This window comes from Staurois parvus, unplaced genomic scaffold, assembly GCF_062004578.1.
Source record: "Staurois parvus isolate SC_StPar_1 unplaced genomic scaffold, SC_StPar_1.0 ptg001224l, whole genome shotgun sequence".
In the NCBI taxonomy this organism is placed as follows: domain Eukaryota; kingdom Metazoa; phylum Chordata; class Amphibia; order Anura; family Ranidae; genus Staurois; species Staurois parvus.
In genome coordinates, this window is record NW_028319020.1 from 1084702 (window position 1) to 1098342 (window position 13641).

At 43.0% G+C, this 13641-nt stretch overlaps 1 protein-coding gene across 1 annotated transcript in view; it reads right to left on the reverse strand.

Annotated features, from left to right (window-relative positions):
* The window catches only part of LOC149438042 (NACHT, LRR and PYD domains-containing protein 3-like), a 41558-nt gene that overhangs the window by 15339 nt on the left and 12578 nt on the right, over positions 1 to 13641 (reverse strand). Inside the window, exons 2-4 of the mRNA XM_089660329.1 lie at positions 8357 to 8671; positions 7688 to 7726; positions 5718 to 7446 (exon numbers count right to left, since the gene is read on the reverse strand). Of these exons, the coding sequence (XP_089516455.1) occupies positions 5718 to 7446; positions 7688 to 7726; positions 8357 to 8671 (2083 nt within the window). The remainder of the gene's footprint in view (positions 1 to 5717; positions 7447 to 7687; positions 7727 to 8356; positions 8672 to 13641) is intronic.

Genomic DNA, 13641 nt, shown 5'->3' on the forward strand with positions numbered 1-13641 from the left:
TTTTTTTGCATGGAAATATGTATTTTTTTATTTTATGCCTGTAATTTTTAGGAATAACTCCCTGAAATCTGTCCGAACAAGAGTCTAGTAAACATCCCGGGTATGAGAAAACTTGAATCACAAAATCATAAATTATAATTTAATAAATACTCATAAAAAATAATAATATAATAATAATAAATGTAATTCAATAATGTAATCAATCAAAAACACTGAAATGTGAAATATAGCGCCAAGTTCGCACATCGCTGAGCAAAGTCACAAAATCGTTTTCAGTGTCTGATGAGGAATTTCCCCCACGAATCATTATCACTCAATTCTGCAAGTGGTTCTGATTTACTATCGCTGTTCTCTAGCCGGTCTAAAACCGCTTTTGACCTAAAGGGACGCTTTTTTTGGACGCCATGGACGTTTCTCGGTTTCCAGGCAGAAAGAACAGTAACAATGCAGGCAGGGCACAGGACAAAGCACTCGGGACACAATGTATGTGAAATGGGTTGAAACAGTAATGTTTTACTATGTAATATTTGTTTATTAGAAAATGACAGTTTCTAAATTTTTTCAAATTTTGCCGCCGGTTTCAGCCCTCGTACGTCCTGTACGTCCCGACGTCACAGGGACTGGAACACGGAAGCCGGATGCTGGCATCGGCCGGAGGAGATGGCCAGGGATGCTGCAGGGGACGCATCGCGGGAGCGCAGGACAAGGTAAGTGCTGCAGGGAATCCCTATGCAGTGCCGCAGGGTATTCCCAAGTGTAGTTCGGGGGTTACCGCTTTTGGTACTGAAACTTTACCCCGAGCTACACTCGGGAATACTACAAGGAAGGTTAAACAAGTGGCCAGTACACTCAATAGGAGTTGTTTCCACTCACCCTGTGAAAGGGTTATACTGTTCTTCAAGCTGCAATTTGGTTGAAACCTCCCTAAGAGATTGTTCTCTAAGTGGGAAGTGGAGTTTTTTGTGTCAGATGGCCCCTGTTATACATCTCGCTGACAACTGCTTTTCTGATGGCAATTACATTAGAACGGACATAAGAGTGTTGATACTAGTGGCCTTGGGGTTTAAAGAACACTTTCTCATGTTTTTCTCGGACAGAATGGTACTCATGCCAATGCTCAAATGTGTGCCTAAAGTGGTCTTCAGAGTCCATATCACACAAGGAGTTGTCTTTCATATGTCCGTCTTCACAAGTACCCAAAAAGTAAGTTAATTGGATGTGGGCTAAGATTTAAAATATTACATCAAGGTGCCATCAGGCTTTAGGAAGTCGGAGCACCTGTTGGTCATTCCAGGTGGAGCATGTAATGATTTTATGACTTTCATCAAGATTATTGCCTCTTGGTTGGTGAAGCTCATCTCCTTGGCCTACAAGTTCAAAGGGTTGGCTGTGCCAGGGGGGGTCACAACACTCTCCACTAGGAGGGTTTCAGCCTTGTGAGTGGCATCAGGAAGAGTGTTCCAAGACACTATCTGCAAGGCAGCTATGTTGGCATCACAATATACAGTATGTTCATGGCTCATTACTGTATAGAAGCAGTCCTAATGTCAGGTCAGTTTGGCAGAGGCATCCTGGCTTCTGCTTGGTGTGGCTAGTTAGTTCCCAGCTGTGCTGACATGGAGCCATCAGGGAAAATGGAAAATTGAATGACAGATATTCTTTTCCTGAGGAGCTCCATGTCAGTACAGTGCCCAACCAGCTTGGTAGGGCTAGTTGCAGAACACCAAAGCTGCAGGTGGTATTAAATGTATTAGTTAGGTCCTGGAAGCATGGGGTGGCCCATACTCAGCTGTGACCACATGGAGCTTGTCAGGAAAGGAAAATTATGGTAAGTATCTATCATTCAATTTTTCAGCTTTTTGTGCATTGCTATATTTGATAAATGATCCCTCATATAATCACACAACCTTCTGGTGCTTTTCCCACCATACTGCATTCTGCAGATCACACAAGATCTCATATAAAGGACAGACCTAGTTTGGCAGTTGACCAGTTGTTTGACACCAAACATATCACCCCTTGAAAGTGTTGTAACCGTGTGTAAATCTCCTAATAGAGCAAGATGAGGAACACATTGATATAATGCCATAGAACTCACCCAAGATCTTTGGTTTGTTTTAGACCAAAATGAACTGGGAAATAAAATATTACCTAAAGTTGTAGATCTTTTATAACAAAATGCACCTTGTGAAAAAGAACTTGAATTAAAACTAATATCGCTTTGTGAGCTAGGTAGGTATCGCCACAGAATACATTTGACTTCTAACTAATGTAGTAAAGACCATTTTGTTGATCCTGAATCAAGGACCAATCAATCTTGACATTTCTATGACCTGTTGATATGTTGTATGAACACCAGCTCTATGGTAACCCGACCATAATCCGTTTCCTATTGCTGTGTAGGAGTGTCAACCCTTTATGAGTTATCCGTCTCCTTGGAAGTACATTGTGGTCTACAAAGGATCAAGGAGTGTTTATTTATCCTATCAGCTATTCCTTGTCACTGCAGTACAGGAGTGTTAACCCTTTTGGGGTAGTCGGTCTCCTTATAAACACGTTGCTGTTCCATGTAAAGAATTCATAGTTATTCATTCATTTTGTCAGCTGTTAGTCCTGAAAATGCTTCACAGTGCAGTGCACAAGTACAATGAACTCTTGTTTGTAAAGAATAAAAGCCATATCAAACCCAAAAAACAAACATTAGATGTGGTGGCTGCATTAGTTTTCTTTTTTAGGTTGTCTGTCTTTTATCTTCAGATGGTCATCCTGCCAGTAAGTCTGTTGTTTTTCAAAAGAACAATCTCTCTTCCAGATGTATAGTTACAGGGATGAGACAAACCATTTACCACTTACAATGATCAGTCTGTATGTATTTATGTAAAACCTTTATCCCAAAAGGAAGAACGGTTTGCTGTAAATAATTCTAAAGTGTGATCTGGAGTTTGGCTTTAATTTGTTAGTGTATCAAAATCTGCTAGTGCATGTAACATCACCCCTAGACTGACAATGCTGCTGTCTGTTGTGCCCCCTGTTCTTCTTCATCCAGAGTGGGGGTACTCTAATAAAGGAGGTGTGTTACTGGCCAGATCACCAGGAGAAATACATCTAATGATCGGTAAGCTGCAATATCCTATATTTTTGGTCTTGAGTTTAAAGGATATGTTCACCTTTTGGACAAAAATAATAAATACACCGGTAAAAAATGTGCATTTATTATTTTTGCTCAAAGGAGCCTGGGAAGCATTGCACCAGTGGTCAGTAGATAGCTGATTCCTTGCAGGTCTCCAGCAGACTTGTCAGAATATTTGCTTGCCGTACAGGGTGTAAGGGATGTATGGGGTGTACGGGATGCACAGGATGTATGGGGTGTATGGGATGTATGGGGTGTACGGGATGCACAGGATGTATGGGGTGTATTGGATGTACTGGGTGTATGGGATGTACAGTGATGTATGGGATGTATGGGATGTACGAGATGTATGGGGTATATGAGTTGTACGGGGGTGTGACAGACAGCAGAAATATTCTTTTTTTGTGTGTTGTCTGAAGTTCCTGGGCCTCACAGGGGGGAGGGGAAATGGGATGTATCTCCAGATAGAACAAAGGCAGCATGGCTCTGTGTGGCTGGGGAAGTCCAGGCCACTTCTTAGCAGGAAGTTGGGGGTGGGGACAATTGCAGGACCATGTGGACTCGTTGTTGGGAGAGCTGGAGTCATGATGGACAGGGCTACTCCTGCCTGAGCCTTAACTAGGAGATGCTTGGAACTGTACTTTGCTATGTACACTGCTGGCTGGTGAGTCCCTGGATGGCTACCCTGTGACCTGCCCTCTGCTGTGCCCGGACCTCCTGCCTGCCAGAGCTACCTTCTGCTGTGGGCCCTGCTTACCTTGCCTGCCTGAACTGCCCTCTGCTGTGCCCGGACCTCCTGCCTGCCAGAGCTACCTTCTGCTGAGTGCCCTCTCCTGCCTGCCTGAATTGCCCTCTGCTGTGCCTGGGCTCTCTTTGCCTCAACTGCCCCTCGGCTGTGTGCTAGAACTACCCGCTGTTGCTGTGTGCTGAGCAGGGTTGCCGCTGCTGCCGTCCGCTGTGAACCAGGACATCCCTGTCGGACCCGTGAGTTTATGCTCTCCTGTTTTCCCTGAACTGTTCTTGTACTCCCACTCCACCTCCCTGTTGGATTACAACTACTACAGAGACTCACACCACCCCCGTTGGATTATAAACTGCTGTAGAGACTTTAACTTTGCCTTGGGGCTGGACTACAAGTATTGTGGACTCTCTCCCTGCACTACTCCCCATTGAGTGACTGTTGTCTGTTTTAATAAAGCTTTAAGTGTTTGCTGTCTGCCTTGTGTGTTCTGTCCCGCTTACCCTCCATCACATCTGGTCAGGGGTGTATGAGTTGTACGGGGTGTACAAGGTGTACGGGGTGTATGGGGTGTACGGGGTGTACAAGGTGTACAAGGTGTACGGCCAAGCAGATATACTGACAGGAAGCTTCAATAAACTACCATGGTGCTCCACAGCGCCCTGGTAGTTCATTGAGGACTACAAGCCCCCAGCCACTAAGCCTGCTGAGACTTGTAGGAACTCATTTACAGAATTCAAAGATCCGCACGGCCGCATTGTTTTCAAATTTGACAGATAGTGCGAGGAAACTTCTCCCCATATTATCTATCAGAGGGAGGGGGGTGGCTGCAGCTCTGGGAACATGTTACATGGTCCACCCTAAAAACAGGTGGACCATGTAACATGTTCCCAAAGGTGAACCTGTCCTTTAACAAGTGTTTATTTAGCCTGTGGTCTATATGGATATTGGTCTATGGCGAGCCCCACGTATAGTAAGGTGGCCTGGCATGTTCCCAGGTTTGGATCAATCAGTGAGCAGATCCATCTGTACAGCAGGACTTTTCATGTCGGTGGTTAATTAGAGAAGATTTAACTATGTAAGTGCTGCCCCGGTGCTGAGTGCTTCAGGGCCATGGCTGCTGTGATACATGAGTGGGTTTTTTTTCTATTTTATTGAGGTTGTGAAAGACATGTTTCACATTGAGCTTCAAAGGGGGAAAATTGTTGGTGCCGCTTAGCTGGTACCTCTGTGACTGAAGTCACCAGTTTATTTGCCCCGAGGTCCAGTATCAAAGGTGATGACGAAATATACAATTTATGAGAAAAGGTAGTCTGATAAGTATAAGCAGGGTCCTCATGGTCAACTGAGCGAAAGAGACAAAAGGACATTGCGCAGGATTGTGACCCGGAATAAGAAAAAACTGCTGCAAAAGTGACTGCAGAGCTCAATCTCAGTCCCATGAAGACATCACTTCTGCTTTTGATTCAAAACATGTCCTCACTTTCAAACCAGAAAATCATGGTGAGCTTCCATTTTTCGTCTAACCCTTGTAATACCACAGAGCAAACATCAAGCCTGCCAACAGCAGAGGACAAGTCCCATGGAAACCCACAGGTGGAAGACCCAGTAGAATTCAACATGATATGAATATAGATGGACCCTAATATATTGAGCAATGCCCTATCTTCCAATCAGGATAAAGAAGGGAATCAAGTCATAATGTATACAGTATCAGGGTTCTCAAGCCATGGGGACCACACTTTATCAAATTTGGAAGGGCATCACCGGTAATCACCGTTATACTGTATGCAGGTTCCAGTCCATTCTCTGAATATCTGATATTGGGATATCCTTACACTCACTTACCTGACCTCTTGACACCTGTGTAGTAATGGAGAAAGCATTTTCTGGCACTCTGGATTCACAGTGACCGATCCAAAATGTAAAGATTGAAAACTTTCACTCTTCAAAGCCTTCAAGCAATAGCTCAGCTGCTTGCAATAATTACTGTCCAACCACAAAGGATAAGTGCGGCAACCGTACAGCTTCAAACTTGAACAGCGAGACATGACGCTTCTGATGAAGTCCTCATCCTGAGTCTCATACAGACAGAAGATGGTCTGAGTATAGAAAGTCTCATAGATGTCCATCATGGCCCATTCTTTCATTGCAGGTTTGGCTTGGAGTGAAATGTTGATGCCTGTGCTCTCTGAGAATGTCTTCACCTGCTTTTCATTTAGAAGACCAAATAGGAATTGTACAGCTAAGAACAAATAGTCATATTCTGAATTCAAGTCTAAGAGTGAATTTCCTTTACAGATCTCAGGGAGCAAATTACCTTCCATAGATCCAGAACCATCATCCAGCCCATAATACAGAGCAGCAAGGAACTCCTGTACACTCAGATGGATGAAGCTGTAGCAGGTCTGGGTGCGGATGTCCCAATGAAAGATGTTCTCATTCAGAAATACAGACTCCACCTCAGACAGAGAAAGTCCATGTCTTTCTAGATCTTTCTTCTCAAATAAGATTTGTTGGTTCAGAACTCCCTGATTGGCCAGAGCACACAGCTTCTTCAGACAGGTTTGCTTCTTGCATACAGACTGGTCCTTCTTGCAGTGATGGGTTATCAGAACCTCCAGGTAAAGAAGGTAAATTGAAGTCATCGTATTACACTGAATTAAACCCAAATCTTTTTTTATTTCTTGTTTCATTACAGTGCAGACAATCCAGCATGTGATGGGGACGGCACACATTCTGTACAGAAATTTGTTGTCTTTTATTATACTGAGAACCTTGTCTGCATCGTCTTTATTTCCAAAGTATTTATGGACGTATTCATCTCGATCGTCTCTTGCAAATCCCTGGATTTCCACAATGCGAGAATCATCGATGAATGTGTTAAGTTTCTCCATGGCCATTGACCTTGTGGTGATGATCAGAGAAGATTGTGGGAGAACCTGTTTCCTGAGCAATCTTTGGAGAATTATTTCTCTGTGGGTTTCCATAGAAATGTCAAGACCACCCTCAGATTTCTCCTCCAGAGTCCACCTCAGTTCATCAAACCCATCAACTATAGTGAGAAGTTTTCTCTGACTTCCAGGATCCTTCAGAATAGACAGAAGGTCATCTGAACTCTGCAATCTGCAGGCTCTGAATAAAAGTCCCACAAGGCTTATGTCTCCAGGGATGGTGTTGATGTCTCTACAGCTCAGATAAAACACAAATTCAAACTTGTCTTGGTAGAGATCCCCAGAGGCCCAGTCCAGCATAATCTTCTTGGAGGTCATTGTTTTTCCAATCCCAGCAGGTCCTTGTAACACCACAATCTTAGGGATGAAACCATATTCATCAGGGTCAAAGAGGGCCTGGATTGTGGTTGGGGAGTATTCATCTAAAGGACTTTTCTCAATGATCTGTGGATGTCTTTTGTTTGAATTATTTATGTCATTCTCCTCTTTATGCTGGTGTCCTTTTTGCATAGATAACTTGGTGTATATTTTCTGTAGATGCACAGCCTCCCCCATACGTGAATTATATTCTTTAATCCTCTGGAAAATCTCTTTAAAAGATTCTCTGTATTCCTTTCTAAAGTCTTTATGAGAGAAAGGAGAATATATTATTCCTCATGCACACATGAAATAGTATTTATAAGACAGAGTTGGACATTTTGTATTGAAACCATAAACCCCAAGAATGGAACCCTAATAGAAGATATCCCATGAAATACAGGACAATTGTGGAAAGATCAAACTATGCACACATCATCCAAACTACAACAGAATAAAATGTTCATCCAGAAGAGATTTCATATCAAACATTTATGTCCAACTAACCTGCTAATCTGTTGTCGTGTGTCATCTTCTTCACTTTGGCTGAAAAAAATAGAATTTAATTATTGTGCAAGATTAAGGCTGCATTTAGGGGAATATATTTCCCTTAAAATTGGGTTTAAATTCATTCATAAGAATGTTTTAGTTTAGAAGATACTTCTAGACACCATAATCCCATCACCCCCCTGGAGATTGGAGTCTCTCCTCCTCCAATTTCCACCTCCCATGTTGGGGGGGTTCCAGAAAAGCTCCAATTCTCCTTGAAGGCTTTTACTGACACACACTTGGAACCTGGGGCATTGGCTACTCTTTCTGATGAAGGTTTAGATGGATGCATAGTACACAAGTCTCAGAACACTGAGCCACATATATGGAGGTTCTGTCAAATAGGCAAGGGGCTGCAAATGTATTCCACTGCCAGCATCCTAGAGAAGTGTTGCTCTCCTCCCCATCTTTCCTTTAGCTTGTTTCTGAACTCTAATCTTTTCCTTGATCCATAAATCAGTTATCCTTCATTGTTCATCTCTACAAACACCCTTGGTGAAGATTGTGTCATCCAGTCCAAAACTCCTGAGTGGTCATTGGCCTTCCCTGTATGACATTCCTAGCTCTTACGCACACAGATGTTGATCAGGAATTGTTAGAAAATGGTCATTATAGATGGGAACTCACCATTTTGTACTCTCCTCTCCTGGAGGTCATTTGCAGGTCCCATCAGACTGATCAGTGTAAAGACTTTAATTGTGACATCCAGAGCCCCTTCTTCTCCATATGTGTCTATCAGGAGGTCCTTGGTGGTAATCCAGTCTGCATTTTCTAGTCTTCCTCGGGGGATGGGACGTTTATCTCCATAGGAGAAATCAGACAATTTGTTCCTAAATCTCTTGAAATCACATCCTTTCAGATCCTCCAGAGAATATATGATAAGATCCCCGGTGGTTTGTAGACCTTTTCCCAGGACACCAGGGGTTGACCCTGCAGAGGAAAATCAGCAACCATAAACATTAGTTATGATGAAGATGATGAGATAAAAGTGACTGGCTGGAAATGTGATAAAACGAAGGCTGTGAAGTGATGAGAAGATGAACTATGACTACTGGGAAAATGGGAAACTGCATAATAAACTGTGGATGATAGATCTGAAACTTTGCTGAAAATAAATATATGTTTGGTTATTGAATTAGATTAATTAAGGACTTCAATGTACAGATGTGGGTGAGGGTGATATATGAAATGAGAGGATATGAAAGGGTAAGGAATCAAGTGGGCGAGTCAAGCAAGAATGTATGATGATGGTAGTGATATGGTGTGTGTGTAAAAAACAGAGGACAGTACATTAACCTTGAAATGTGACTATATGGGGGTAGAGTAAAGGGGGACACTTAGACCTATTAGTGGAATGAGGAGATGTACCTGGGTACATAAAGAGGAAGAGGGGTAAATCAAATACAAAATGCATTATTGGTGGAGGTAAAAAGTCTTAATGGCCTCTTTGTAGCCATCAAGAAGCAAAGTGTTCAGCCTTTGACATCAGAATGTCTCTTTTTATCATGATTTGTTAAATCTGTTATTATCCCTAGATTCAGGAACTTCTTCAATAATGTCTCTAAAGAGACTGTAATCCATGTCAGGAAATGACTGCTCTTTAAAGACTAATCAGAGGTTGGATCAGTATGTGTTCAGCCTCAGTCAAAACATCTGGATTGTCCTTCCAATATATTGCAGCTGACATGAGAACAATACATAAATAACGTATGTGAGGAGCAATTTAGAAAAGATGTAATGGGCCAACTCAAACCTGTAGTATGAGGCTTAATAATGGTGGTATTATGACACATGGATAGACAACTTAGCACTTGGAGACCCTGCATTTGAAGCTTCCTATTAATGAGGGTGTTTTAGAGATAGAACAGCTATCACTGCTGGGGGGGGGTTATGTTCAGTGTTACAATATATTCTTGAGGATGTGTTTGGAATGCTCTAAAACTCCTTCAAGAGAAGGGGCTATGGGGTAAGTAGGTATAAGTGCTTAGATGAGATGTTTTTGATCTTTTTCCCTTTATTTTATCAGTTGGCTTCATGCTGATGTTTGAAGTCATGCGTAGTCATGCGTGTATTATTTAAAACATTCTATTTATTTTTGTAAACTATAATGAAGGGAGGGGTTTACCTTCCCGAAATGCATTAGTCATGTTTTCCTAGCTAGCTTGCCATGAAATGATTTTAACATTAAAAGACATTGGACTATAAGACATTTGTTTGACAATATTATTGACTTCCCTTAACATGAAATAAAATATGAAGAAGCACACAGAATCTAAATTCAGCTTGTTCAGTTAAGCTTTGGCAGAAAAAAAAAAACTGGAAGATGAATGGGTTCTATGCATTGCTGCATCCGAACTTGTTCTCTCCAGTGTTAGTAAATAACCCCCAAGGTGATTGTGGAATTGATGAAAGCTCCTGAACTCTTCTAATGGATGTACTGACCAGATGTCTACAGGAAATGTCCAGACTACAGAGACATAAGATGTCCTATCATATAATTCCAATCTCTGGAGATGTGAGATGGAGGAAAACATTGGAAAGGATTTTCAGGATCAAGTCATACCTTGTGAGAAGAATGAAGAGGTCGCCATGACATCAGGAGATGATCTGAGATGACATCACCTGGAAGGAGCACAAACAATAACAAACTCATTTTTAGTGCAATGAATGGAATCAATAAGGAGGATTTTGTTCCCTTATGTGGATAACAATTGTCTGCCTGAATGTCCAATCTCTGTCATTCTGTCATTTATATCCCATGACTATGAGGGTAATTAGAACCTTCATCCCAGCATTTATCTGATTGGTATATTGGGGTCACAAAAAGTAAGTTCACACTGTTTAGGGCCACATTTAACACAGACTCATACTTTTAGGGGCCACCTCCACAAATTTGTGCCATTCATAGCCAAGACTGGTACTAATCAGCACCAAAGTATCGGCCAGTAAGATGTCTAGAGAGAGGTCAGGTGGTACTTCAGGTTTGGGGGTCACCTAGGAAAGGGTGGTTAAGGGTTAAGAAGCAGTCAGGTTTAGAGGGTTAAATGAAGGTGAGGAGGAAAGGACAAGATAAGTGTCAGGATGAGAATATGAGGTGTCAGGATCAGAGGGGAATATGGTCCCTGAGGCACAAGTCTATAAAGTAAAAGTCTGTTTTATTGTTAAATCACAAAAGGACAGGTTTTGACTTCAAGTTTCCATGAAAATCACACAGGCGCAGCTCTTTGCCTGCACCTAACACAGTCTTTAAACTGCAAAAGAACTTACCTACTACATGAGAGGTTCAAATATGACAGGATAATCAAGAGAAATAGAACTGTCCTCATCCAGCAGGAAAATCACAAACATGAAAGTCTTACAGTCACCGGTTCTCTGGTATTAGCTTTGCCTGCGACATGTTCCTGTCCTGGAGTGTGACAACCATTTGTCCATTGGCCCATACCACACACTCATGCAGGTTTAGACTTTTTGCAGCACATACTGCTTAGTCATACATGGAGTGATGCCAACCCATGTCACAGTCTACTGACTTATCTTGCTCTGGACACTCTGGACACTGGTTCACCATATGACCCAGTTGGTGGTAGGACCAGCACCAAACTACATGGAGTTCTCTTTCCCCTTCTAGCCCTCAGGAGGGTTAGATCCTGGGGTGCTCCTGGTGGAGATGTCATGCCCCTGGGTGGACACAATGCAGTTGACAGGTGGCATCTTTGTGCTGAGATGCACCTTCTCTCAGATTGAAGAGGGGCCCCCAAAGAAATGTTCTGCCAAGCTAATTCCAGGGCCAGGTCACAGTACACCTGCTGGGTAGGGATGAGCTGAAAGTTTGGTCCGAACCTAAGTTCAAATTGGACATTCGCTCATTTGGTTGAATCCCAAATGTTTGAAATGTTTTACTGGAATTGCACTATCAAACATTCCATAATACAATGCCAAAGTCTTGAACTTGACCTGAGGTCATAAGAGTTTTGATCTAAGTTGCAGCTCACACACTATAAAAGGTGCTTTACCTGCAGACGTTTGTCAGTGTGAGGGAAAGGGACCACCGAAATGTATTTTATATAAAGAGTTGGATATTGTAGTGTGGTGTATTACTACTGTTTTGTGATTTACAGTATCAGTGCTACATTCAGTACTATATTCTGTGCTATATGCAGTCATATTTTCTGCACTATATACAGCATCAGTCCTATATACCCTGCTATATCCTGTGCTATATACAGAAGGTGCAGCATGGTAATGACACAGATTCAGGTTTCAGTAAAACGTGAAACTTGTATTGAAGAGAATGCCAAACTACAAACAACCCCAGCGGGAGAGCACTGCTTAGGGTAACGCTCACAGTTCATTTCAATGCAGGAAGAGATGCACCAACAGCATCTTTCTTCAGAGGGTGGAGTGTGGCCTCGTCAGTCCACTCCCAAAGGGAAGGCATACTTGTAGAATTGCAGGTCCTGAGCCTGTCCTGTTCCTACTTGTCTGGAACCTTTCCCTGCTACTATCACTTTCTCTGACAGATAGGTACTTTTTCCCTACTCTAGCCACTTTACAAATGCTCACTAAAACCTGGGGGCAGGGACTTATAAAGACTATGATGATCCAAGATGGCTGCCAGAGGTCACCTGGATGCAGCATAGCAAACCAGAGCACTGCTTCCAGGAACTTGAAAACCTTAGAGAAGCTATGTATCTCCTGACTTACTCTCTAGGCTGTGACACCACTCCAGTCGAGCGCCACCTACAATGGAATTTGAGCACAGAATGAGCCACGTGCTGCAAGAGGCTGTAAAACTATTTATGGACTTTAAGGTTGAGGAGTTGAGTAACAGGGACCATAGATGGAGGGACACCAGTCAGGAAGAAGCATTTGGCATGATGTTTCCACAGCTGCAACATACTGCCAAGTTGACTCCAGCGATGAGGAGGGAAGGGATGATGATGAGGTCTCTGACCATACTTGGGTGCCCAATAGAGCAGAGAAGGAAATAGGCACAACCTCAGCAAGGTAGTATGTCTGCCAGGCCAAGTCACAGGAAAGTGGAGTGAGAGGCCAACCTGTTCCACTGGATAGCAGAGATTGACAGATGAAGAGCACTGTTGTCCCTTGTTCACACCCCTGAGCTCACCTGCATGGGCCTTTTTTAACATGGGCACTGTTCTTTGTAGTCTCTGCCTTCAGCGTATCAAGCATGGTAATATCATTGGCCATTTGTGTACCACCTATTTGCAGAGACATTTGACCTCTCACCATGCAGCTCAGTGGGAACAGCACCAGAATACTCTTCTTCAGGAAAAGGACTGCAAACCTCCCCTTCCTCCCAGATCCTCCCCCCTTTCCACCCCAGACCCCACTAACTACTATTCCTTCTCAACAGCCTCAGTGGACCCCAGGAAGAAGAATGATAGTATATCAAAGGGTGTGAAAGCTTTTCCCTATGACTCCTCCAGCAGGGAAGAATGTCTGCATGGGGCCCACTCAGAGTATGAGCAAGGGTAGGCTTAAACCTTACTCTGATTCTGCCAACCCCACCAGCTGTAGAATTCAGCAGACAAGTTGTGTTGCCCCAGCTATTAGAGCACAGAAAACAGCAGTATTCCTCAAGACTCAAAATTCTCCACTACTCCTCTGTACCCATAGTGCCCCCAGTACTCCTCACTACTCACAGGGCCTTGAGTACTCCTCAGTACTCTCAAATTCTCCTCCAGTGCTCCAGTATTCCTCAGTACTCATAATGCCCGAGTACTTCTCAGTACTCACAGTGCCCTCAAAACTCCTCAGTACTCACAGTGCCCTCAGTATTTCTCAATATTCACAGTGCCCTCAATACTACTCAGTACTCACAGTGCCCCCAGTACTTCTCATTACTCACAGTGCTCTCAGTACTCACAAGTAACCCTTAGTACTCACAG